At 43.9% G+C, this 27,997-nt stretch overlaps 1 protein-coding gene across 7 annotated transcripts; it reads right to left on the minus strand.

The window, feature by feature from the left end:
* Nucleotides 1-7: 7 nt before the first annotated feature.
* LOC132392937 (uncharacterized) lies at nucleotides 8-27,978 on the minus strand. Of its 7 annotated transcripts, XM_059967528.1 has the most exons (4): nucleotides 27,471-27,960; nucleotides 27,208-27,334; nucleotides 26,271-26,431; nucleotides 7,884-13,003 (listed from the first exon to the last, which is right to left on the minus strand). In XM_059967528.1, exon 4 carries the CDS (start codon nucleotides 12,547-12,549, stop codon nucleotides 8,725-8,727), a length of 3,825 nt encoding a protein of 1,274 aa, XP_059823511.1. In that variant the 5' UTR covers nucleotides 12,550-13,003; nucleotides 26,271-26,431; nucleotides 27,208-27,334; nucleotides 27,471-27,960; the 3' UTR covers nucleotides 7,884-8,724. The 7 variants fall into 7 exon arrangements, 5 of the variants coding, with proteins under 5 accessions (XP_059823511.1, XP_059823509.1, XP_059823510.1 ...); XR_009511695.1 differs by lacking the exons at nucleotides 7,884-13,003; nucleotides 27,208-27,334 and adding an exon at nucleotides 8-2,053 and having other exon boundaries at nucleotides 27,612-27,978; XM_059967526.1 differs by lacking the exon at nucleotides 27,208-27,334 and having other exon boundaries at nucleotides 27,612-27,960.
* Nucleotides 27,979-27,997: the final 19 nt, after the last annotated feature.

The following is a 27,997-nucleotide window of genomic DNA, read 5'->3' on the forward strand; positions in this document are numbered from 1 at the left end:
GCGGGGTGAATACTTTTTATAGACACTGTATTTAAAAGGTTCTTGAAGGGCTACTTTTTCCACACAGAGTATGGTGGGAATATGGAATAAGCTGCCAGTGGAAACTGTAGACTGTAGAAGTGGGTACATTTACAATGCTTAAAAGGCATTTAGATAAGTACATGGATAAGAATGTTTAGAGGGATATAAGCCAAACACAGGCAAAAGGGAACTGCTCTCTCAGGATGAGGCTTTTCATTCCAGGATGAAGGAGATGTCTTCCTTTTTTAAACAAAGGGGCTTCCCTTCGTCCACCATCAACTCTGCTCTCAAACACATCTCTCCCATTTCCCGCAAATCTGCCCTCACCCCTTCCACCTGCCACCCCACTCGGGATAGGGTTCCCCTTGTCCTTACCTACCACCCCACCAGCCTCCAGGTCCAACGTATAATTCTCCGTAACTTCCGCCACCTCCAACAGGATCCCATTACCAAACACATTTTTCCCTCCCCCCCCATTCTGCTTCTCGCAGGGATTGCTCCCTATGCGACTCCCTTGTCCACTCAAAACCGCATCCCTTCCCACCGATCTCCCTCCTTGCACTTATCCTTGTAAACGGAACAAGTGCTACACCTGCCCTTACACTTCCTCCCTCACCACCATTCAGGGCCCCAGACAGTCCTTCCAGGTGAGGCGACACTTCACCTGTGAGTCGGCTGGTGTGGTATACTGCGCCCAGTGCTCCCGGTGTGGCCTTTTATATATTGATGAGACCCAACGCAGACTGGGAGACCGTTTCGCTGAACACCTACGCTCGGTCCGCCAGAAAAAGCAGGATCTCCCAGTGGCCACACATTTTAATTCCATGTCCCATTCCCATTCTGATATGTCTATCCATGGCCTCCTCTACTGTCAAAATGAATCCAAACTCAGGTTGTAGGAACAACACCTTATATACCAGCCAGGTAGCCTCCAACCTGATGGCAGGAACATTGACTTCTCTAACTTCCATTAATGCCCCTCCTCCCCTTCTTGCCCCATCCCTGACATATTTAGTTGTTTGCCTGTTCTCCATCTCCCTCTAGTGCTCCCCCCCCTTCTTTCTCCTGAGGCCTTCTGTCCCATGATCTTTTCCCTTCTCCAGCTCTGTATCACTTTTGCCAATCTCCTTTCCAGCTCTTAGCTTCATCCCACCCCCTCCAGTCTTATATCATTTCGCATTTCCCCCTCTCCCAACTACTTTCAAATCTCTTACTATCTTTCCTTTCGGTTAGCCCTGATAAAGGGTCTCGGCCCAAAACGTCAACAGTGCTTCTCCTTATAGATGCTGCCTGGCCTGCTGTGTTCTACCAGCACTTTGTGTGTGTTGTTGTTAGCTCAAATAGAGATGTTGGTTGGCATGGACAAATTGGCCAAAGGGCCTATGACTTGTCACTCCATGTCTCGTTTCTGACCAGTACAATTGTTCAATTGGCTTAAATGCTGAGTGTTTCCAGCATTTTCTATATTTATTTCAGTTCCTATGAATCTTTTGGATTTTTTTATCATTTATTTCCGGAGTCACAACCACTTCTCTTCCATATAGGTCAATCATGAAGAAAATCTTCCCTCTTCAGCATAATTCGTTTGTCACTTTTACTTTCTCATCAGAATCAGGTTTATTATCACTGACGTGTCATGAGCTTTGTTTTGCAGCAATAAAATAATACAATATATTTTAAAATATATATATATAAACTATAATAGACATATTATCAACACAAAAATGAGAGCAAAATAGTGAGATAGTGTTCATGGGTTGGTTCATTGTCCATTCAGAAATCTGATGGTACAATGGAACAGCTATTCCTAAAACATTGAGTACAGAATGTATCTTCAGGCTTTGTACCTTCTCCCTGATGGTAATAATGAGAAGAGCGCATGTCTGAGCATCCAGATCTATGGACTCAATTTGGTTTGGAATGCTGTTGCTTGGTTCTATTGTTTATATGATGCGTGTTTTTTCTCTGTGCATCGGGTGTTGGTCTTTTTTTTTAATCGGGTTCTTCTGGGTTACTTTCTGAGTAAAGTTGCCTGTAAGCAGACAAATGTCAAGGTTGTGTAATTTATACATACTTTGATAATAAATATATTTTAAACTTTTGAATTCTGAAATCCTGTCCCTAAGAATCCCCTCCAATAACTTTACAACCACTCATGTTGGGCTCATTAGCCCTACTTCCCTGGGTTCTCTTTGTGCCCTTTTTAAATAAAGGCACAACATTAGGCCTCCAGTTCTTGGATACCTCATCTTTGGCTAAAGACGAAGCAAATATCCTTACAGTTCTTCCCTAACTTCCTATGATGTCCGTGAATACACTTGATGAGACACCAGGGATTTATCCATTCTTGTATGCCATAAAATCAAATTTCAAAGTAAATTTATTATGCAGATACATACTGTATATGTCACAGTAAATACAAAGAAATGCAATAGAATAAATGAAAAACTATGCACAAAGATGGATAATCAATGTGCAAAAGACAAATTTTGCATGTGCAAAACAAAAAACTAATAGTAATAGAAACATAAATAATAAATGATATTAAGAACATGAGTTGTTTGAAAGTGAGTTCATAGGTTGTGGAATCGGTTCAGTATTGTGCTGAGTGAAGTTATCCATGCCAGCTCGGGAGTCTGATGGTTGAGGGGTAAAACTCATGTGGCAAACCACCAACCATTGGAAAATCAAGGGTAAATTCTAGATCTAGGTCGAGGCATGTATGAGGAGAGGTGGTAGAAGTCTGAGATGGAGTTTAAGTGAGTGGAGTGGAGAAAAGTTGTCGTGGAGGAGTTTCAGAGCCTGTCCACCTAGACGGAGAGTGATGTTTGATCGATCTAAATGCTGGGCAGATTTGGAAAGGTTGGGTATGGGCCAGAATATGGTGATGGGATCCAGGGCCAGAGTGTATCGATGCGACAGTGCCTGGGTTTTAGAGCAAGGAATGAACCGCTGTTTGGACGATCTAAATCCCAGGCTGAATGGATTGAAAAGGCAGGGTGTCGAGACCGAAAGTGAATGTTGGATCAGTTCTGCTACCTGCTCTGAGGTTTGTCTGCTCTTGGCTGCGCTGAGGCTGTAGGCCTGTTCCAGCTGCTCCAGGCTTCGTGTCTGCGGGCTCCACGACATTTTGTGCTGCTAAGCACATGGGTGTTTGTTGGAATTTTAAATGTTTTTTTGTGTGTTTCTTGATTTGTGGCTGCCTGTAAGGAGACGAATCTCAAGTTTGTATAATGTGTACATACTTTGTACTTTGAACTTTAAAGAGACAAGGGGGAAATTAGATGACCTATCAGACTTAAAAATAATTTAAGTTCCCATCTCCTTCTACTTAGACCATGAACTTATCAATCACCCCGATAGTTATTAACTTCAAACTTTCTGCATAATCACTCAAAGAGTTGAACTTCATGTGAATGTAACGAGAGTTGTATAACTCATCACCTTCTACCTAGGCCACAAACTTATCAATCACCCCTGCTCTGGAGGTCCAAGATCCTTATGCTCCATGACCGCTGGACTATGTGTGTAAATGTAGAAGGGGACTACATTGAAAAATAACTGTGTTAGGTTTTCTAAAATTGACTCCTTCTGCCTTAGGCCACGAACATGTCGTAGGACTGCTGAGTCTTTCAAAAGCAGAGGAGATGGAGTATGCTTTATGATCAATTCCTTGTGGTATACAAATGTAGTGGTGCTGTCCCAGTCCTAATCACCCTATCTGGAACACCTTGCGATCAAATGTCATCTATTTCATCTGCCGTAGGAGTTTTAACTGGCTTGAAAAAGTCTCTAAATAATTATACCAGCCTGTCACTTATGGTATCAGAGGAACTAATACACTTGAGCACTGCTATACTAGCATCAAGAGCATTTACCATACCATCCCACACCCACATTTTTAAAATTATAATCACCTGTACTTCTACTCCCTGAGTATAGGCAGAGACTGAAGACTGCATCAACAATAGTGAGGACCAAGAAGGTACGGACAAGGGAGGTGCTGGAGCACTTAGAGGACTGCTTTGAGTCAGTGAACTGGACTTTACTCGGGCATTAATCTTCAAGTCTGAATGAGCACGCCACAGTTATTACTGACTTCATTAAAACCTACATGGATGAGTGTGTGCCTATGTAAATATACTGTACATGCCCGAATCAAAAGCTGTGGATGAACCAGGAGGTTTGTTGTCTGCTGAGGACTAGTTCTGTGGTATTCAAGTCTGGAGATCCAAGACAAGACCAGGTATAACTTGCAGAGGGCTAGCTGAAGAGCAAAGGAGCAAGGAATTCTGAATGAGGTTAGAGGCAGAATTGAATGCACATTAACTCTGGCAGGGTTTACTGGCCATTACTTTTTACAAAGCAAAGCCTAACATTGTGAATGGCAGTGATGCTCCATGACTTAAATGCCTTTTATGCATGCTTTGAAAGAGAGAATAAAACTAGTTATGAGGATCCCTGTAGCTCTTGGTGACCATGTGTGATCTCGATCTCAGATGCCAACATCAGATTGTCTTTCAAGAGGGTGAACCCTTGCAAGGCGACAGGATCTGATGGAGTACCTGACAGGTAAAAGTTGTGTCAAAGACGCTTGTGGCTGTGTTCAAAGACGCTTTTCTATCTCTTAGTGCTACAGACTGAAGTTTCCATCTGCTTCAAAAGGACACAATCATACCAGTGCCCAAGAAAAGCAGGGTGAGCTACCCTAACGACTATTGTACAACAGCACTAACTTCTGTGGTGATAAAGTGGTTCAAGAGGTTGGTTATGGTTTGAATCAACTCCTGTCTCAGCAAGGACCTGGACCCACTGCAATTTGCCAATCACCACAATAGGTCTACAACAGAAGCGATCTCTTCACACGGCCTTAGATCACCTGGACAATACTAATACTTGTGTCAGAATGCTGTTTATTGACCACCGATCAGTGTTGAACACAAAGATTCCTGCAGTTCTGATCAAAAGGATCCAAAACCTGGGCCTTTGTATGTCCCCCTGCAAGTGGATCCTCTACTTCCTCACTGGAAGACCACAGTCTGTGGATCAGAAATAACATCTCCGCCTTGCTGACAATCAACACTGGCGCACCTCAGGGATGTGTACTTCGTCCACGCTCTACTCTCTATGTGGCAAGGCACAGCCCAAACACCATCTATGACTTTGTCAACAGCACAACTATTGGCAGAATTTCAGATGGTGATGAGAAGGTGTACAGGAGTCAGATGTATCAGCTAATTGAGTGGTGTCACAGAAACAACCTTGCATTCAAGGTCAGTAAGACTAAAGAACTGATGGTGGACTGCAGAAAGGGTAACACAAGAGAACACACACCAGTCCTCAGAAGGAAAGAGTGAGAAATTTCAAGTTCCTGGATCAATGAGATCTATCTTGTGCCCAACATATTGATGCAGTTACAAAGAAAGCATGACAGTGGCCATATTTCACTGGGAGTTTTAAGAATATGGTATGTCACCAAAGATATGCCACATTTCTACAAATATATTGTGGAGAGCATTCTAACTGGCTGCTTCACTGTCTGGTGTTAGGGAGGGGTGCTACCGCACAGGATTGAAATAAGCTGCAGGAAGTTGTGAACTCAGTCAGCTCCATCATGGGCACGAGCCTCCGTAGTATCCGGGACATCTTCAAGGAGCGATGCCTCAAGGCAGTATCCATCATCAAGGACTCCCATCACCTAGAATATGCCCTCTTCTCATTGATACCATCAGGGAGGAGGTACAGAAGCCTGAAGGCACACACTCAACCATTCAGGAATAGCGTCTTCCCCTCTGCCATAAGATTTCTGAGTGTACATTGAACCCAAGAACACTACCTCCCTACTTTTTTTGCATTACATATTTAACTTTTTCCATATATATTATAAATAAATAAAATCCAATCAACTGATTGGATGGCATTTCAGAAACTCATTTGTGATGCAGGGAAGAAATCTTGTTGCTGATTGACTGTGTGGTAAACCCTATGCATTGTGGTCAGAAGTTTTGCCTGCACCATCTCATAAAATAGGATTAAGGTGTACATTTTTGTTTAAAGAATTGTTTGTGGAAAACCATGCTTCTAGGGATTCTCTTGCATGTTCACTTGTTCCACGCCTTTCACTGATGCCTAGTCAAATTTGTACCGCTCTTGATCTTCATGGATATAGACTAAGAAGAGTTCCATGTTGCTTTACAGCCAGTTGATGTTCATGGATCCTCGTGGATAGTTTTCTCCCAGTTTGGCTGACGTAATATTTACTGCAGTCCCCAAATTGGATTTTGTAGACCACATTGATCTTGTCCAATAGCTTAGTTTGTTCTTTTGGTCTGCAAAGTACTCTCCTCGATGTTGCTGTTGTCTTGAGCAATCAGGCTGTAATTTCTGAGATATTTTGAATGTGTGGAAGGACAACTTGTTTGGTCACTTCTTCGCTGGTGCATTGTCAGCCTCGTAGGCATACCTGTATGAAGTTCAGCTGGTATCCATGAATACTTTAAGGAGATGTTTCTCCTCTTTATCCTTCAGTTCTGCTGTGCTATACTGTGTCTCTGCTCCTTGGAACAAAATTTGATACAGCTTTTATTGTGTGGTTTTGGGTGGTTGCTGTGATAATTTAGGATCTGATCTGTATCTTGCAGACAAAAGAACGAACCAGGCTATTAGACAAGACCAATGTGGTCTACAAAATCCAATGCAGGGCTGCAGCAAATAGTATGCTGGCCAAACTGGGAGAAAACCATACACTAGGATACATGAACATCAAAAGCAACACACACAAGTTGATGAAGGAACTCAGCAGGTCAGACAGCATCTATAGAAAAGAGTAAACAATCAGCATTTTGGACCATGAACCTTCATCAGGACTGAGAAGGAAGAGGGAAGTTGCCAGAATAAAAAGGGGGAGGGGTGGAGGGGAACAATGCTAACTGGATGGTGATAGGTGAATCCAGGTGGGAGGGAAAGGTCAAGGGCTGGAGTAGAAAAATCTGATAGAGGAGAGTGGATGGTAGGAGAAAAGGAAGGAGGATGGTCCCAGGGGGAAGTGATAAGCAGGTAATAGAAGTAAAAAGCCAGAGTGAGGAATGGTGGGGAGAGTTTTGTTCACCGGGAGAAATCAATATTCATAACTTTAGGTTAGAGAGTACCTGGACAAAATATAAGGTGTTGCTCCTCCACTTGAGGGCAGCCTTGTCGTGGCATAGAGGAGGCCATGGATTGACACGTTGGAGCAGGAATGGGAATCAGACAAGGGAGCAGCGGAGGGATTGACTCCTGTGCAAAGCAGGGGCTGGGGGGGGGGGGGGAAGAGATAAAGATATGTTTAGTGGAGATGGCGGACATTGCAGAAGATAAAGTGTTGTATGTGGAGGCTGATGGGGGAGGTATGACTGTTCAAAAGTGATGGTTTGCACCTGAACCCAAGGGGGACCAACATTTTGAGGGCAGGTTTGTTAAAGCTGTTGGAGAGGGTTTAAACTAACTTGGTGGGGTGGGGGTGGGAGCCGAATGAAAGGACTCAGGAGAGGATGGATGATAAAAAGTGAAGATAGCGTGCAGTCAGATTGTCAGGAGGGGCAGACAGTTGATGGGACTTGGTTGCAGCTAAGAGGCTGAGTATCAAATCATTAGGGATGCAGATTCAGAAAGGGTAGCAAATACAGTACTCAAGGTGTTGTATCTAAATGCACATAGTATAAGAAATAAGGTGAATGATCTTACAATATTATAGATTGCCAGGTATGATGTTGTGGCCATCACTGAACCATGGCTGAAGGATGGTTGTTGTTGGGAGCTGAATGTTCAAGGTTACACATTATATTGGAGGGATAGAGGATAGGCAGAGGGGGTGGTGTCAGAAACACACTGAGTCTCAGCAATTTGCAGAACGGTAAACTTTATTTTTCGAGTCTGCAGAGTCGGACCCAACCAGCTCCTGCTAGATTGAGTCCCGAATTACACTTTGCACAGTTTTTTATACCCTACTTGTTTACGACTTTGTGAGTTGCACCCATGTGAGGTGCAGACATTCTTCCTTAATCTCATTACAAAATTACAAATGTGATTACCCTTTGGCCCACTTATCAGCCTCAGCGCATTAACACCGTTATTGTTCAACCGTTAAGCATGTCTTCCCGTTACCCGTATCGCTTCTTTAATCAGCAAGCTATTGTTTCATCCTCATTTTGCAAATTGGTTTATACGTTGCCCTGCAAGTTGCTTTGCACGCTCTTTCTGTGTCAGCACATTCTAAATGGACTCCTTAAGTACCGTCTTTAATTTAATCATTTCTCTCAATCCACCCTTTTTCTTTTTAGAATGTGCTATCAGTTGGGCTTTTGCCACGGGTTTACATAGGCTTCTTCCTCTAGCTCTATTTCCCTTTGTAGGAGTACCTGAACAGGATCAGCTGGGGCCCCTGGTTGCATGACTTGTCTTGCCACCCGAGCTACTAGCTCCCGCAAGCAGGGGATCAGACATGGTAGCAGAAGGAGGACCATCAATCCCCCTCCTATAACCCCTAAAGCGGTTCGCCACCAGCCTCCTTTTTGTTGTAGTCATAACATTTCTCGTTTACATGCGAGTGTGATACAAAGGACCCTGGAAAAACCGTCATGCCCACCCTTACCGTCGTCCTGCACTTATCACATCCCCCTTCAGCGCTTCTCAACAATAGCAGTATATACATTACAGTCCCAAAGTTCATTCTGTCCGTCTTTTGAGCTTTAGCACCATCGGGTCTTCTCCCTGGACGCAAGTCCATTCTGCACCTTCTTCGGGCTTTACGGGTCCCTTGATTCTCGCGGCGTGGGTCCACCCTTTTTCTTTTGTCCTTACTGCAGCTTCGGTGGTCAGTAGCACCCGGAATGGGCCTTCCCACTGCGGCTGTAACTTCTCTGGCTTCCAAGTCTTAATCAGGACCCAGTCACCGGGCTGAGTTCGGTGGAGTGCGAAGTCCAGAGGTGGGGTTTGTGCGAGTAACCCCTTCCTGCGCAATTCTGCAAAAGAACGAGACAGTGCCTGTAAATAGTCCCTTACAAAGACATCTCCCCCTTGCAGGGAAGGATAGCCCTCCACCTTGTTCCAATATGGAAGGCCAAACAACATTTCATAAGGGGATACTCCTATATCTTTTCGAGGAGCCGTGCGGATTCTTAGTAGGGCCAGGGGTAGACACTTGGTCCAGGGTAGCTTGGTTTCCATCATTAGTTTTGTCAATTGCGTCTTCAAAGTACTGTTCATCCTCTCAACTCTTCCTGAGCTCTGAGGGTGCCAGGGGGTGTGCAGCTTCCACTGGATTCCTAAGGTGTCACAGATTAGCTGGTGTGTTTTTGAGGCAAAGTGTGTTCCCCTAACTGAATCAATAGACCCCATTATTCCATATCTCGGGACTATATTTTCTAATAGGATCCGTGCCACTGTAGGGGCGTCCGCTTTAGTGGTTGGGAATGCTTCCACCCACCGAGTGAAGTGATCCACAATTACTAACAGGTACTTCCATCTCTGAACTTGTGGTAGTTCCGTAAAGTCTATTTGGATCCGATGGAACGGTCGGACGGCTAGTGTTTGTCCCCCCTTATGGGTGGCACGCATCATTTTCTTGTTTACCTTTTGGCAGGTGTAACAGCCCCACACCTCCTGTTGAGCTAGTGTGAATATCCCTTTACAAACATAGTCCCTTAGGATAGTGTCGCACATAGCTTGCACTCCCCAATGGCTTTGTTGGTGTAGTTGTTGCAGTATATGACGAGTTACTTCCTTATTCAGTCCGTCGGGGGTCTTCCACTCGCCTTCTGATGTTTGTCGGGCTCCCAGCTGGCTCATAGCGTCTATTTCTACTTGGGTGAAGACTGGTAGTTTGTTAAGCCCTTCCCTTATTGGTATCAGGGTTAGAAGTCGGACCGTTTTTTCCATTGCTGCCCGTTTGGCTTCTTCATCTGCGAGCCGGTTTCCTATTGCTTCCGGGGCTGTTCCTCGTTGATGTCCTGGAACATGAACCACTGCAATTTCTTGAGGTAATGTTAGGGCTTCCAGAGTCATGCTTATCATTTGTTCGTGAGCTAATTCCCTTCCCCTGGCTGTTATCAACCCCCGTTCTTTCCAAATCTTTCCGAAGGTGTGTACCACTCCATAAGCATACTTAGAATCGGTGTATATAGTGCCTATTTTGTTTCTTAACAGTTGCAGTCCCCTCTGCAAGGCATATAGTTCACAAGACTGGGCTGACCAATTACCCGGGAGCCGGCCAGACTCCACCGTCTCCCTAGTCCTCCCGTTTATAATAGCATATCCACTGTGTCGTACCCCATTGATGCATCTGGAGGAGCCGTCGATATATAGTTCCTCGCCTTCAATTAGGGGAACTTCTTGTAGATCTTCCCTACTTTTTGTCTGAAGGTCTGTTAGCTCCACGCAGTTATGCTCGGTTTCCTCCCCTGTTGATTCCCCATATAAGAACTGTGCCGGGTTACAACTATTGTTCTTTTCAAAGCTTAAATCATCCCCGACCATCAGAATGGTTTCGTATTTCAGTATGCGAGAGTCCGTCAACCACCGCTGAGCTTTTTGGGCTAAGAGGGTGCTAACGGAGTGCGGGGTATACACCGTCATTCTTCCCCCAAAGGTTAATTTCCGTGCTTCTTCTACTAGTACGGCTGCTGCCGCTACGGCTTGTATGCACGTCGGCCATCCCCGGGATACCGGGTCTAACATTTTTGATAAAAAGGCCACAGGTTGCCGCTTTCCTCCTTTTTCTTGGGTTAGTACTCCTAACGCAGTTCCTTCATTGTTTGTTGCATACAGCTGAAAGGGCTTTTCCAGTGCTGGCAGTGTTAATACCGGGGCCCGAATTAGTTGCCCTTTTATTTTCCTGAACTTCTGTTCTTCTTCTTCGGTCCAGCTGATTATTCCCCGGTCTTCCTTTGCCAATTTGTGGTACATAAACTTCACCAGGGAGGTATAATTCTCTATCCAAATCCGGCAATAGCCCACTAAGCCCAGAAATTGTCTTATTTCCTTCTTTGTCCTGGGAAGCGGTATTTTAGTTATTCCCGCTATTCTTTCTGGGGTTATTTGGCGGTGCCCTTTACTGACTCTGTGTCCGAGATATGTTATTTCCTTCTCGACAAATTGCAGTTTCTTCTTGGACACCCGCAATCCTTTTTCTCCTAGGTAATTCAGGAGTCTTATAGTATTGTCTCGCACTACCTCCTCTGCTGGTCCCGATAGTAGTAGGTCATCGACATACTGTAATAGTTGGTTCTTTTCGGTACAATGGAATCCAGCCAATACTTGCTCCAGTACCTGTTCGAATAGGTTTGGGGACTCCGTGAACCCTTGGGGCAAGACGGTCCACCGGAGTTGCTTCTTCCGGATGTCTTGCCATGCTTTTGATACAAATTCAATTCGTATGAATTGTTCCCCTACTGCCGAATTAGGGTCCACCCCCGCATACTGTTGCACATTTTTCCGCACCCTATCGAGGAAGTCGGTTGGGCTCTCATCTTTCCCTTGGTGGTTTCCAAACGCCTTGGCAAAGTTGTGACCTTTTGGCACAGCCTCCCTTATTCCCTTAATGATGTACTCTCGCCACTGTCGCATATTGCGTCTTCCCTCTTCTGCTTGTTTGTCCCACTGTGGGTCGTTTACTGGAAATTTCCGGTCCCCCGGTAACTCATTCGGCTGTTCCCTTCCCCAAATTGATATTGCAGCTTGTCGTATCATTTGCCTCTCTTGTGCAGAAAATAGCGTTCCCATAATCGCATGCATTTCTTCCCAAGTGTAAACATTAGGTCCTAAGAATTGATCCAACTGTTCTGCCAGTCCCATTGGATCTTCTAATAAAGTTTTCATATCTTTCTTAAATCCTCGTACTTCGGTACTTGTCAGAGGGACGTTTACAAATCCTGTTCCTCCCCGTTCTCCTCCCATTGGAACCTCTCGAAGGGGACACAGCTGTACCTCTTCCTTTTTTAATTCGTCTTTCTTTTTCTTATCTGCTCTTGTCACACTCCTTGTTTCGATCCTTGCTTTTGCTTTTTCCCTAACATCCCTCTCCGGGTCTATTTCTTCTGTTCCTTCACTTTCTTCACGTCCTCCCTCTGCTCCCGCAAGGGGCGCAGAAGGCTGGACATAGGGAGGGGGTAAATGATCGAGTGGGTCCCACTTCCGCTCCCCTTTAATGCCCAATTTAAAACTCTTTGTTGTTACTCCTGGCCAGGGAGCCCAACAAAAAGCATAAGCAATTTCTTCCGGTTTTACATTTGGTTTTGAATTAACGTAAATGTTTAAGGCTTGTCGTACCCAATCCTCCTCAGACCCAAGCCGTGGCCACCAGACCGCAGGTTTTTCTATCGGCTGTTTCGACCAAATTAAACAGTACTGTATCATTTTTTTCTTTTGTTTCCCTTTTAGTCTTCCACATCCCCAATTCTCAAACATTCTACCGAGGGGGCTATCAGGAGGAACCCCCGGGTATGGTCCCGGTCTTTCCGTTTCCTCTTTCTTTTTAGAGCCACCCCCTCCCATCTTATTCCGCTCTTACTTAATCCCGCACCCTTCTACTGCAACAGTAGGCACTTTACCCGGTGCGTCCCAAGGACTTTTATCAGGAGAACCCCCGGGTAGCTATCCCGGTCTTCTCCGTCCTTACTTATTCCCGCACCCTTCTACTATAATAGTAGGCACTTACCCGGTGCGTCTTGGGGACTTCCAGTACCAGGTACTGTCCCCTTCTCCCCGTTTACCGCTCTGCGCTGTCCGGATATCACTCGCTCAAGCCGCGCCGGAGCGACGAGCAAGGAGTCAGGGACCGCCAAACTCGGCGGGGTGCACCGTCTCCGATGTCCTTCCTCGTGTCCACCGCGGCCGGAGTGTGGATCCCGGACGAGCCCCCACGTTGTCAGAAACACACTGAGTCTCAGCAATTTGCAGAACGGTAAACTTTATTTTTCGAGTCTGCAGAGTCGGACCCAACCAGCTCCTGCTAGATTGAGTCCCGAATTACACTTTGCACAGTTTTTTATACCCTACTTGTTTACGACTTTGTGAGTTGCACCCATGTGAGGTGCAGACATTCTTCCTTAATCTCATTACAAAATTACAAATGTGATTACCCTTTGGCCCACTTATCAGCCTCAGCGCATTAACACCGTTATTGTTCAACCGTTAAGCATGTCTTCCCGTTACCCGTATCGCTTCTTTAATCAGCAAGCTATTGTTTCATCCTCATTTTGCAAATTGGTTTATACGTTGCCCTGCAAGTTGCTTTGCACGCTCTTTCTGTGTCAGCACATTCTAAATGGACTCCTTAAGTACCGTCTTTAATTTAATCATTTCTCTCAGGTGGTGTGACTCTACTGGTAAAGAATGGCATCAAATCAGTGCAAAGATGTGACATAGGATCAGAAGGTGTTGAATCCTTGTCGATTCAGTTAAGAAATATTGGAGTATAAAAGTTGCATTGTTTGCTGTGTAACCAAAACTATGTAGTCAGCTTTGAGCTTGCTATTTGCTATGCATGTATCCAATTTAGTAGAAGAATGAAATCTTAAGAATGTAGAAGACAATGGGGTGTTAATGAGAGGCTAGCTAAGAGATGTAGATTATAATAGTGTGTTAATGAGAGGTAGCTAAGAGATGTAGATTAGAACATGATTAAGTCAATGGGTAGAAACAATAGTGGTGGATGTACTTGTGATATGCAACTATAAACCGATTGGATATGCTAATACAACTAAACCAGGAGATTGCTATAAAAATGCTATGTACAAGGATTGGTGGGCAATCAGTGAGTAGCTCAATGACGGTCTCAGCTTTTATTTGCAAATTAAAGTTTAACCCTCCTTGAAGAATCTTCTGCATCTCCTGGTCGTTTGTGGGGCACGAGAAACCACGACAAAATTGGCGACCGCGACAGGACCGGAAAGAGACCCGCGGAAAGGAAACGGCAGATTGGGGATGCTTCCCAGTCCTCTAGGGACCCCCACAAGGCTAACAGAATTAAGAGTGCACCCAAACAAAAGGTAAGCGCTTTTTGTGACAATTTGGACTTAGAATTCTGTTGGTTTGGGGAGGTCTTGGAGTCTCAGAAGTGTGGAACCACTGCCGAAGGGTCTCTCTGGTTCAAAGAATCTGGCAGAATTGGGGGTTAACAGGAGGCTCAGAGGATTGATCAAGAACACTGCAGTGAGGGTAAGTACAAATAAGTTAAAAATAAGTTAAGTTAAGAAAAATTCCACGTGGTGTTGGAAAATCCCTGTGGATAACTGCTTCGTATGAAAAGAAGATCTGAACGGGCAGGGAAAGGGAAAATAGAGAAAATCCCTGTGGATACCACTTCGTATGAAATGAAGGTCTGAACGGGCAGGGAAAGGGAAAATAGAGAAAATCCTCGTGGATACCGCTTCGTATGAAACAAAGGTCTGAACGAGCAGGGAAAGGAAAATAGAGAAAATCCTCTTAAGAGATAAGGGTCTGAATAGACGAGGTGCAAAGAGAAAGTTCTGTGGATACAGCTCTGAATAGAGGTCTGTATGGGCAGAACAGAATAGGAAACAAGGACAGTCCAATATATAGTTTAAAGCGCTGGTAGATAGACGATAGAGTAGGCATAGAATTAGAGTAAATAATATTATCCAGTAAATGAACTGTGAATCTCTGAAATACCTTAAAAAGAGAGAACAACATGACAGGTAAAGGAACGGCAGTAGAGATTCTGAGCAAAAAATTCCCGGTAAATAAATATGAGATCACAAAAACTTCAGAAAAATGGGAAAAAAGAACCAATGACCTCGTCACAAAATGGCCAAGAGAAGGAATGTTTGACGTAAGCTTGTGCGAAGAAATGGAGGCACTAATTAAAAATTACAAACCAAAAGATAAACCTAACAAAAGAGGGCAAAAAAGAGAACGAGAAATGGAAGTGCTAAAACTCTTCAGAACGGAGGGAGAAAGGCTGAGGAGGACAGGTAGAATATTGATTACAAGTGAGGAAGACACTAAGGTGCCGGAGAAACAGCCTGTTAGAGAGAGAGGAAGGTACAGTGAGAAGCTGGCTTCAGGTCCGTACCCAGATGTGGAAGAAACAGAAAAGCCCCCTCCCTATAATGAGGAAGGAACCCCTAAGCAGTGCCCCCTGCTGACGGGAACAGTAAATATGCAGGGAGAAGTACAAATTTGGGATAATGAGGAGGAAAAAAAACAATACAAGAAGGAAAAAGCGGCGATATGGAAGGAGATACAGGCAGAAAGGATAAGGGTGGAACAGGCAAAGAGAGAAATGAAAGAAGAGATTGAACAGATGAAATACTTGAGAGAGGAAAAGGAGTATGAGGAGTATCGGTTATACCATAGAAATGAACAGACTAGAAAAGAAAGTGGCTCATCAGGGCAAGAAGAGATGAGGCATTCAAGAAGAAGTGGAAAAAAGATAGGAGATGAGAGTCTTGGAGAAACACAAGAGAGAAGGGAATCAAGCACAAGTAAGGATCATGCGGAGTCCCTGCCACAGGTGTACAGACACGGACAGGAGGAAAGAGAAGGTGACTCATTGGAGCAAAAGTTAAGTGGAGAGAGAGAGAGGATGTGAGAATTTGTGGGGAAGAGGTAAGGAGGCAGAAGCCTAGAAGAGCAGAAGGAGGCATTAGGGGAGCGACTTGCGGAAGTAGAGAGAGAGCCAGATAAGTTACTGAGAGGGGATTGCCAGAAGAGATGCGAAAAATACTCCAGGGGCCAACCAAGTATTGAATCAAGACAGAAAGGAAGGACTCCACAAGGAGACCGAGGGAAAGAAGAGGACCCCAGAGACATTTGTGTGGGAGGCAGTAAAGACATACCCTGAGACAGATGGGGAGTCAGGTGAGGAGGAGAGCCAGGGCAGGTGGGAAGAAGGAGGAAGAATGATGCCGTTGTTAGTAAAAGGATCAGGACAAGTGCAGTACATCCCTTGGGGATCCCAGGACCTAGAAGGGCTGAAAAACACTCTGCCCAATCTCCATGAAGGAGCAGGGAAATGGATTAGAACCTTTGAAGAAGAAACGGCGGGACAATTATTGGCTATGGGAGATTTGAAGGCACTATTGATAAGGTTGATGGGAACCTCCAAATTTAACGAACTAATGGAAATGGCTGGCATAGTAAACTCGAACGACCCAAGAACTGATGGAGACGGGTTTGACAGAGTGAGGCAGAGGGTATGGCAGGCCCTCAGAAAGCTTTATCCACCCAAAATGGACCTCAAAGCCTTAAAAGGGGATCCACTGGGAGACACTGAAAACCCAGCAGTCTACGTAGAAAACCAGTTGAAAAGGTGGAGACTGGAGATTGAGCAAGAGGTGGAGAATAGCTTATTTATGACCTCACTGTTCCGACATAGCATTTTGGATGCAATGCCTCCACAAGTAAAATCCAAACTGGAGGAAGTGGTTGGGCTAACGTCAATGACCCCACAAGAATTTAGAGACCACGTAGTCCATGCGGTTGAGAAATACCGGAAAGACAAATGAAGGTTGGCTGAGCAGCAGGAAGAGGTGCAAAGAAAGTGAATACAAATGCAGCTCGAAGAACTCAAAAAGAAGGAAAAAGAGAAAAGCAAAAAGATGCTGCCAGCAACCACTGGTCCGAGTACAGCCATCGAACTGGATGAAGCACTGCTATATGGGGGAACCGATCATACTGTAAGATAAGGGCTGGAAAACCCCATGCCAATAATTGTCTTTGGAGGAGCATTTCCACAAATGCCCTATCAGGAACAGACTAAATTCAAACAGCCCAGACAGGACTGGAAGTCCCAAGGAGGGGACAGAGGAGCTATGGGCAGAGGGGACCAGTGAGGAAACAGGGGGAAAGAGAGGTAGAGAGATTGTGCTGGGGATGTAATCAGCCAGGTCACATGAGAAGAGATTGTCTGTTTAGACCATGGCCTGTCACACACCAGCAGGAACTGATAAGAAGGGAACTAAATTTTAGCCAAGGACCAGCCCCCACAGGCCCAAGCAGACTTGTGAACCCCTATGCGAAGTATTAGGGGTGCCCCGAGAACATGAGTGGGAAGGGACATTACCCAATGATAACAGGGTGGCAGACAAGGAATCCATTGTTCAGGTTATGTTAGAAGAGCAACTGACACCAATGATGATAGATACTGGAGCCATGTACACTTGTGTACAGCCACAGTATGCCCTTCACCTTCCCATATCAGGAAAGTTTATTAAGACGGTAGGGTTCTCGGGGAAAACACAGTTGACACAGTGCACGGCTCCAGTGCGGTTGAGAATGGGAAATAAAGGAATTGTTTTGCCGGTGCTAGTATTTAAAGGAACTCCGATTAATTTGTTAGGCAGAGATGCCTTATTGAAACTGGAATTAAAATTAGAATGCACCAGAAATGGGCTGAGTGTGGAAAGAGCAGGGGCTCAATTGATAGTGCGAGAAGACAAGAAGGCTAATGTCTTTTCGATAGGAGACATCGCAGATCAGATTCAGGAAACCTGGGAAAAATGGAAAAAGGGCATGCAGGCTATATTACCCAGGGCTGTAATGCCCAAATCTGAGCTACATTGTACAGTGATTTTTGACGAGACTCAGAACAGGGAGTTAGAGGAGAGATGGCACCAGGAGGTATGTACCCAACAGCACCTGGAAGGGGAGGCTGTGATAATTGGAAAGCAAGGGGCAGCTTTACAAGTTAAGTGGAACACCTTTTTAGAAAAATGGTACAGGATACTGGAGGCTGTGCCCCACGTAACATTGTTGGTAAACAAGGGATATCAGTCTAAAGATTTAGAACCCTTAGTTAAGAGTGCTGAAACCGTAACAGTGTGGAGGAAAATCACGCCAGAGGTGTGGATATCAGAAGACAACAATTGCATTAAAATAATGGTAAGTGTAGATATGGTAGGGACAGTGAGAGAGGTCGAAATAACTCCCCAACCACACCTGCCCTTGCTGGGAAAGGAAAGAGGCCAGCAGAAAGATAAAAGATTAGATGAGTTGCCGTCTATTCTGTGGTCACAGCATGACACAGACGTAGGGAAAATAAAAACAGCTAGTTCAGTGGAAATAAGGCTGAAAAGGGGAGCAATTCCACCCAGGAGACCACAATACCCTCTAAGACCAGAAGCAGAAGAGGGAATAGCATCAACAGTGCAGGGGTTGCTTGAAATAGGAGTGCTTAAAAGAACAAACAGTCCATGCAATACCCCGTTGCTGCCGGTCTTAAAAGCAGATAAATCTAAGTGGAGATTGGTGCATGATTTGCGAGCGGTAAATGATGTGGTAGAGGACTGGCCAGCGGTAGTCCCCAACCCACACACACTTTTGACTAATGTTCCACCTGAAGCAAGTTACTGTTCAGTGATTGATTTGTCTTCGGCTTTTTTCAACATTCCTCTGGCCGACCAGTGTCAGTATCTGCATTTACTTACAGAGGTGCTCAGTATACCTATACCAGAATGCCGCAAGGATTTAAACATTCACCACACGTTTTTAATCAGGTGTTGAAGGCAGACCTAGAGGGCATACCATTGGAAAGTACATTGTTACAGTATGTGGATGACCTGTTGATTTGCTCCCACAGCAAGGAACAGTATGAGCAGAACACTATAACTCTGTTAGGGAAGCTGGCGCACGGAGGACATAAAGTATCCAAAAAGAAACTGCAATTTTGCAAGCGGCAAGTGGAATACTTAAGCAGGGTAATATCCAAGGGAGTGAAGGCGATAGCACCAGATCAGATTGAGGCAATAACTAAGGCCCCCAAACCCCAGACTGTAGGGCAGATGATGACATTTTTGGGAATGGCAGGGTACAACTCAGATTGGATAGGAGAAAATGCTGAAATTGTGGCACCTTTGAGAAAGATAATGAAAGAAGCAGGACATATAAATTTGAAGAACAGCTTACAGTGGAATGGAGAGGCGGAGACAGCTTTCAATACTATTAAGCAGGAATTGCAGTCAGCACCAGCATTGGCTTTGCCTGACTACGAGAAGGTTTTTCATTTGTATGTATCTAACCGACAGGAGGGTTATGTCACAGCGGTTCTAACACAAGAGACAGGCACAGGAAAAGCAAAGCAGCCGATAGCATACTACAGTACGAGACTAGATGAGGTGGCTCAGGGGTATCCACCCTGTTATCAGGGATTGGCGGCGCTGTACTATGATATGAAAAGGCATCATCTGTAACCCTGGGTTATTCTGTGACTCTGTACACACACCACAAAGTAGCAGAATTGCTGGAAAGAGGGAAATTTGTGCTGACGCCAGCCAGGATAGCAGCATTATCAGATGCTATTGACATAACTATACAGAGATTCACCACCAGTAATATAGCCGATTTTGTCCGTTTGGGCTATGAAGGAGAACCCCATGATTGTGTAGGGAAGACGATGGCATTTGCCAAATTGAAAGCAGATTTACGGTCAGAACCACTAGAGGATGCAGATAAAAAGGTTCTGTTCATAGATGGCTCTTGTTATAGGGACTATGATGGAAATCATGCAGGGTTCTCAGTAGTGCAGCAGGATCAGTCGAGCTATAAGATTATTAGGATGGAGTCCTGTCCCCAACCGTGTTCCGGCCAACTAGCGGAAATCAAAGCCCTGACAGCTGCGTGTGAAATGATGGAAGGTGAGAAAGTAGACATCTATACTGATTCGGCATATGCTCACGGAGTATGCCATTTGTTCGGGGCGGTGTGGAAGCAGAGAGGTTTTAAAAAAAGTAATGGAGATCCCATACAACATTGTCAGCAAATTCTAGACTTAATAAAAGCCATAATGAAACCTAGAGCATTGGGAATAGTAAAATGCCAGGCACATAAAAAGGGAAATGATGTAATAACAAAGGGAAATCAAGCTGCGGATGAGGCAGCCAGAAAAGCGTCTGGATGTACATCAGCTGTCATTGCCCCCAGGTAAGCCTAACTCCAGAACCTGAGGTAAAGGACCTAATTGAAATACAAGGTAAGGCAACTTTGGCAGAACAGACAATGTGGAGAAAAAGGGGGGCCAAGCAGAACCTGGAAGGCTTGTGGAGCACGGAAGACGGTTTGTTGGTAGCGCCCACCCCTCTACTGACGTTTCTGATTTCAGAAGCGCATGAGATGGACCATTGTGCAAGGGGGGAAGTGATAAAGAAAATAAAGAAGGATGGTTTTTGGTCACCTTATTTACAGGCTTCAGTGGACTTTGTCTTGTCATAGTGCGAGGTATGCGCACAGAATAACGTTCGGAAGGGAATTACAACCCCAATAGGTCACATTCCTGTACCCGAAGGACCATTTAAACATCTAGTGATCGATTACGTAGGCATGATAAAGACAGTGAGAGGGAAAAGATACATGCTGGTAGTAATTGATCGATTTAGCAGATGGGTGGAGGTGGTACCTTCAAGAGATCAAGGGGCAAAGACAGTGGTAAAATTTCTGACAAATGAAGTGATCCCAAAGTTTGGAATACCTACAGAAGTTAGCTCGGACAATGGTTCAGCTTTTATCCAGAAAGTGGTCAAACTGGTACTACAGGCGCTGAGGATAAAGCAAAGATTTGGATTTATATACCACCCTCAGTCGCAGGGCATGGTAGAGAGAATTAATGGAACCCTGAAAGCCAAACTAAACAATTTGTGACCGTTAGCATTGATGAGTTACCGCATGCAAACTAATCGAATGACATGCCTGACACCGCATGAGATGCTCACTGGGAAGCTATCATACCTGTGATAGGGGTAAGCAAAAATGTTGAATGGATAAACTATATATACTACAATCAACAGAGATTCATCAACTACACCGATGATGCACTGGAGGCCTTAGGGCAACAGCTGGATGCAACTAGCAGGATGGCATGGCAAAACAGACAGGTACTGGATTGGCTTTTGGCAGAAAAAGGGGGTGTGTGTGTAATGTTTGGAGAACAATGCTGCACTTTCATACCGAACAATACTAGCCCAGAAGGGTCTTTCACCAGAGCAATGAATAAATTAAAGAATCTGCGGACGGAGGTCAAACAGAATGCAGGATTTGAACATCAGTTCTTTGATTGGTTGGAAAGTAGACTCGGAGGATGGGGAGCATGGCTGACTAAAATAGCAATAACTGTCAGTATTATATTGTTGAGCTGTGCTGTTTTCTTCCTTGTCTCAAATCTCTTGTAGTGCGTGCTGCAACCAAACAATTTCCGATGCTCGTGGCAATTACTAAAGCAAGCTTAGCGGAGAAAGAAACACTGAAAATGTATCGTTACAGCCTACAACACCTGCAGGATGAACAAGAGCAAAATGACAGTGTGGGAGTAGATTGTAAGGGCTTCTGAGTCTTTTTCCCTGTCTCAGGTACAGAGGGACAGGTTTTTGGCTCAGCAGCCCAGGGTAACAGGGAGCAAATACTTTGAGGTCTTGGCGCAGAAAATGATAGTTTAACCTGAGATTTGGGAATAAGTGCTTGAGTTTATTGGGGTTTTTGTGCGCAGACTCTTAGTCTTCTTTCTCTGTGTGAGTCCCTCTGGGTCTCAAAGGGGGGATATATTGGAGTATAAAAGTTGCAACTTGCTATTTGCTAGAGAATGAAATCTTAGGAATGTAGAAGATAATGGTGTGTTAATGAGAGGTAGCTAAGAGATGTAAATTATGTAGTGTGAGTTTGCTATTTGCTATGCATGTACCCAATTTAGTAGGAGAATGAAATATTAAGAATGTAGAAGACAATGGTGGGTTAATGAGAGGTAGCTAAGAAATGTAGATTAGAACATGATTAAGTCAATGGGTAGAAACAATAGTGGTGGATGTACGTGTGATACGCAACTATAGACCGATTGCATATGCTAATGCAACTAAACCAGGAGATTGCTATAAAACATGCTATGTCCAAGGATTGGTGGGCAATCAGCGACTAGCTCAATGACTGTCTCAGCTTTGATTTGCAAATTAAAGTTTAACCCTTCTTGAAGAATCTTCTGCATCTCCTAGTCATTTGTGGGGCACGAGAAACCACGACACATACAGGTTGATTGGGAAAATCTGGTTGGTAATGGATCTCAAGAAAGTGAGTTTGTTGAATGCCTAAGGGATAGCTTTTTAGAGCAGTTTGTCATTGAGCCTACTAGGGGATCAGCTATCCTGGATTGGGTGTTTTGTAATGAACCAGAGGTGATTAGGGAGCTTAAGGTAAAAGAATCCTTGGGAACCAGTGATCACAACATGATTGTGTTCAACTTGAAATTTGATAGGGAGAAAGTAGTCTGATGTAGCAGTATTTCAGTGGAGTAAGGGAAATTACAGTGGTATGAGAGGAGTTAGCCAAAGTAAATTGGAAGGAGCTGCTGGCGGGATGTCAGCAGAGCAGCAATGGTGTATGTTTCTGGGAGAAATGAGGAAGGTGCAGGACATGTGTACTGTATTCCAAAACTGAAGAAATACTCAAATGGTAAAATAATACAACCGTGGCTGACAAGGGAAGTCAAAGCCATTGTAAAAGCAAAAGAAATGGCATACAATAAAGCAAAAAAAATTAGTGGGAAGATAGAGCGTAAAGTTTTTATAAACCTACAGAGAGCAACTAAAAATAATCATTAGAAGGGAAAAGATGAAATATGAAAGCAAACTAGCAAATAATATCAAAGTGGATAGTAAAAGTTTTTTTCAAGTATGTTTAAAAGTAAAAGAGAATTGAGGCAGGAAAAATAATAATGGGGGACAAGGAGATGGCTGATGAACCAAATAAGTATTTTGCATCATTCTTCACTGTGGAAGACACTAACATTATGCTTGATGTTGTAGTGCGTGAAGGATGAGAAGTGGCTTACTGTTACAAGAGAGAAGGTGCTCAAAAAGCTGAAAGACCTAAAGGTACAGAAGTCCCCTGGACCAAAGGAACTGCACCCTAGGGTTCTGAAAGAAGTAGTGTTAGAGATTATGGTGGCATTAGAAATTATATTTCTAAAATCACTGGACTCTGGAATGGTGCCAGAGGATTGGAAAATTGCAAATGTTACTCCACTCTTTAAGAAAGGAGGAAGACAGCAGAAAGGAAGTTATAGACGAAATAGCCTGACCTCAGTGGTTGGGAAGATGTTGGAGTCAATTGTTAAGGATGAGTTGGTGACTCAGGACAAGATGGTACAAAGTCAGCATAGTTTCCTTCAGGGACAATCCTGTCTGACTAACCTGTTGGAATTCTTTGAGGAGATTACAAGTAGGATAGATAAAGGGGATGCAGTGGATGTTGTATATTTGGATTTTCACAAGGTGCCACACGTGAGGCTGCTGACCAAGTTAAGAGCCCATGGTATTACATGGTTAGAGCATTGGCTGATTAGTAGGAGGCAGCGAGTGGGAATAAAAGGATCCTTTTCTTGTTGACTGCCAGTGACTAGTGGTGTTCCACAGGGATTGGTGTTGGGACCGCTTCTTTTTTATGCTGTGTGTAAATGATTTAGATGATAGAATAGATGACTTTATTGCCAAGTTTGCAGATGATATGAAGTTTGGTGGGGGCAGGTAGTGTTGAGGAAACAGGTAGGATGCAAAAAGACTTAGATTAGGAGAATAGGGAAGAAAATGGCAAATGAAATACAATGTTGGAAAATGCATGTGCGGACTATTTTCTAAACGGGGAGAAAATACAGGAATCTGAGATGCAGAGGGACTTGGGAGCCCTTATGCAGAACACCCTGAAGGTTAACTTTCAAGTTGAGTAGGTGGCGAGGAAGGCAAATGCCATGTTAGCATTCATTTTAAGAGGTCCAGAATACAAGAGCAAGGATGTGATGCTGAGGCTTTATAAGGGACTGGTGAGGCTTCACCTTGAGTATTGTGAACAGTTTTGGGCCCCTCATCTTAGAAAATATATGCTGGCATTGGAGGAGGTTCACAAGGATGATCCCAGGAATGAAAAGGTTATCACACAAGGAACGTTTGATGGCTCCGAGTCTGTACTCACTGGAATTCAGAAGGATGAGGACGGAATCTCATTGAAACCTTTCAAATGTTGAAAGGTCTAGACAGAATAGATGTGGAAAGGATGTTTCCCATGGTGGGAGAGTCTAGGACAAAAGGGCACAGCCTCAGGATAGAGTAGCACCCTTTCAAAACAGAGATGCAGAGAAATTTCTTTAACCAAAGGATGATGAATTTGTTGAATTTATTGCTACATGCAGCTGTGGAGGCCAGGTCGTTGGGTGTATTTAGGGCAGAGAGTGATAGGTTCTTGATTGCACATGGCATCAAATGTTACAAGGAAAAGGCCAGGAACTGGGGTTGAGGAGGAGATAGAAAGGATCAGCCATGATTGAATGGCCGAGCAGACTTAATGGACCAGGTGGCCTAATTCTGCTCCTTTGTCTTATGGTCTTATGGTTTTATGGAGTTTTGAATTTTCTGCTTGTTCACAAAATTGTCTATACCTTTATTCCTTCTACCGAAATGCATGACCATACACTTCCCTACACTACATTCCATCTGCCACTATTTTGCCCATTCTCTTAATCTGTCTAAGTCCTTCTGCAGACTTCCTGCTTCCTCAGCACTACCTGCCCTTCCATCTATCTTTGTATCATCTGCAAACTTGGCCTCAAAGCCATCAATTTCATCATCTAAATAGCTGGCATTTAATGTGATAAGCAGCCCCAACACCAACCCCTGAAGAACACCATGTCACCGACAGTCAACAGAAAAGACCCCCTTTATTCTGACTTTTTGCCTTCGACCAGTCAGCCAATCCCTTGTCCATACTAGTATTTTTCCTGTAATACCAGGGCCCTTATGTTGTTAAGCAGCCTCACGTACAGCACCTTGTCAAAAGCCTTCTGAAAATCCAAGTAAACAACAAACACAGGCCCGAAACATCGACAGTGCTTCTCCCTATAGATGTTGCCTGGCCTGCTGTGTTCCACCAACATTTGGTGTGTGTTGTTTGAATTTCCAGCATCTGCAGATTTCCTCGTGTTTGCTCTCCTTTGTCTATCTTGTCCATTATTTCATCAAAGCATTTCAACAGATTAGTCAGGTAAGATTTTCCCTTAAGGAACAACTTTGACTTCAGCCTACTTTATCATGTGCCTCCAAATGCCCTGACACCTCATCCTTAATAATGGATTCCAACACTTTCCCAACCACTGACGTCAGGCTAACTGGCCTATAATTTCGTTTCTTCTTCCTCCCTCCCTTATTAAAGAGCGGAGTGACATTTGCAATTTTCCAATTCTCCAGAACAATTCCAGAATCTAGTGATTCTTGAAAGATCATTACTAATGCTTCCACAAACTCTTCAGCTGCCTCTTTCAGAATCCTAGGGTGTAGTACATCTGGTCCAGGTGACTTTTCAGACCTTTTAGCTTCCCAAACACCACCTCCTTAGTAATAGCAACTCCACTCACTTCTGCCCCCGATACTCTCAAATTTCTATCTTGCTTGTGTCTTCCACAAAATACTTATTAAATTTGGTCCCTATTTCTTTGTCCCCATTATTACCTTTCAGCATCATCTTCCTGCAGTCCAATATTCATTCTCGCCTCTCTTTTACTCTTTATATATCTGAAAAGACTTTTAGTCTGCTTTTTATATTATTGGCATACCTTCATATTTCATCTTTTCCTCTCATGTATTTTTTCAATGCCTTCTATTAGTTTATAAAAATTCCCAGCCCTTTGAGCTCCCACTAATTTTTGCTATATGATATTCCCTCTGTTTTGCTTTTATGCCATCTTCGACTTCCCTTGTCAGCAATAGTTGCCTCATCCCTTTAGAATACTTATTTGTCTTCGGAGTCCTATCTATCCTGTGCCTTCCAAGTTGCCTCTAGTTAATAGCAGGAGACTAGCCATTGTTATTCTGCCATCATCCCTACCACTGTCCCTTTAAATCGACTTTGACCAGCTCCTCTGTAATTCCCTTTACTCCACTTGCCCATTTACCTCCTCAGGGCCTACTGTAGTGAAGCATCCCACAGGATGATGCAGCCACCACCATGCTTCGCAATAGGGATGGTGTGATTTTGATGATGTGCAATGTTTGGTTTATACTAATCATAGCATTTAGTTTGATTGCCAAAATGCTCAATTTTGGTTTCCATCAGACCAGAGAACCTTCTTCCAGCTGACTTCAGTGTCTCCCACATGCCTCCGGCAAACTCTAGCCGAGACTTCATGTGAGTTTTTTTTTCCCCAACAGTGGCTTTCTGTTTGCCAATCTCCCATAAAGCTATGACTGGTGAAGCACCCAGGCAACAATTGTAGTTGCAGTCTCTCCTACCTCAACCACTGAATCTTGCAACTCCTCCAGAGTTGTTGTAAATCTCCTGGTGGCCTTCCTCACTAGTCCCCTTCTTGCACGATCAGAATCAGGTTTATTATCACCAGCATGTGATGTGAAATTTGTTGATTTAGCAGCAGCAGTTCAATGCAAAACATAATCTAGCAGAGAGAGAAAAAAATAAATAAAACATAATAAACAAGTAAATCAATTATGTATATTGAATAGCTTTTTAAAAATATGCGCAAAACAGAAATACTGTATATTTTTTAAAAAGTGAGGTAGTGTCCAAAGCTTCAATCTCCATTTAGGAAACTGTTCCTGAATTGCTGACTGTCTGCCTTCAGGCATCTGTACCTCCTACCTGATGCTAACAAAAAAAGGGCATGCCCTGGGTGCTGGAGGTCCTTAATACTAGATGCAGCCCTTCTGAGACACCGCTCCCTAAAGATGAATCAGTTTTTGAGGATGGCCTGCTCTAGGCAGATTTACAGTTATGCCATATTCTTTCCATTTCTTGCTGATTGACTTATTTGTACTTCAAGGGATATTTGGTGACTTGGAAATTTTCTTGTATCCATTTCCTGACTTGTGCTTTTCAATAACCTTTTCACAGAGTTGTTTGGAGTGTTCTTTAGTTATTGCCAGGATACTGACTCAACAGCAGTTGGACCTTCCAGACGCAGGTGTATTTTTATAATCAATTTTAAAACCTTGCCTGCACACACTAATCTCAATTTAACTAATTATGTGACTTCTAAAACCAATTGGAAGTGATGATTTGGGGTGTCATATTAAAGGGGGTGAATACTTAAGCAATCAATTATTTTGTGTTATATTTGTAATTAATTTAGATCACTTTGTAGAGATCGGTTTTTACTTTGACACAAGTGTCTTTTTCTGTTGATCAGTGTCTGATGCACCATCAATAACTCACTCTGAAACGTCAGGCAAGATATCGGCCTTTATTGACTGGCAGAAGGAACAAACAGTGAGTGACCACCATACTACATCCTGGAGACTGAGAGGCCGGGCTCAGGCCTTGATCGCCTTTATACCGGGGTCTGTGGGAGGAGCCATAGGAGCAGTCAGCAGGTATATGTAGTTCACCACAGCGTCAAAAAGCCAAATTAAATCCACTGTGATTAGATGTAAAATAATAAAACAAAGACTTTCTGTGTGTGTGTGTTTTATAAATACCTGAATTGCACCCATTATCACGCTACCATGTCACACGTGGGCGTCTCGCTTGAAGTTATCATTAAATTAGACTCACATTTCTGACTGCTATGTCTTCCTTTGAATTAGTTTCTTGTTTTGAAGTTACAAACCATAAGTCACCTGTACATTAGTGAAACCCGAGAGATTTGGGGTCTGTTTTGTCGAATACTTTCACTCCGTCTACGACGTAAGGCCTTAAGACATGGAAGCACAATTAGGACATTCCATCATAGCTGATATATTGTCCTGCCTTTTCTCTGTAACCGTTGTCGCCCTGAGTTGGCCTCCTTGGCTCTTAAAAGTCGTTTAAATGTCTCGGTCCGAAATGTCGATTGTTTATTCCCGTCCATTGATATTGTCTGATCTGCCGAGTTCCTCCAGCATTTTGTGAATGATATTCAGGAACAGTTGATTGGTTAAACGGATTTGAGAGCCGTGGATATGTTGCAGGTCGGAAGCTTATTCCTGTGCGAAGGCTGAACTCGTTCGTATCAGCGAGCCACCGT

Source organism: Hypanus sabinus, chromosome 4, assembly GCF_030144855.1.
Source record: "Hypanus sabinus isolate sHypSab1 chromosome 4, sHypSab1.hap1, whole genome shotgun sequence".
NCBI classification, from domain to species: domain Eukaryota; kingdom Metazoa; phylum Chordata; class Chondrichthyes; order Myliobatiformes; family Dasyatidae; genus Hypanus; species Hypanus sabinus.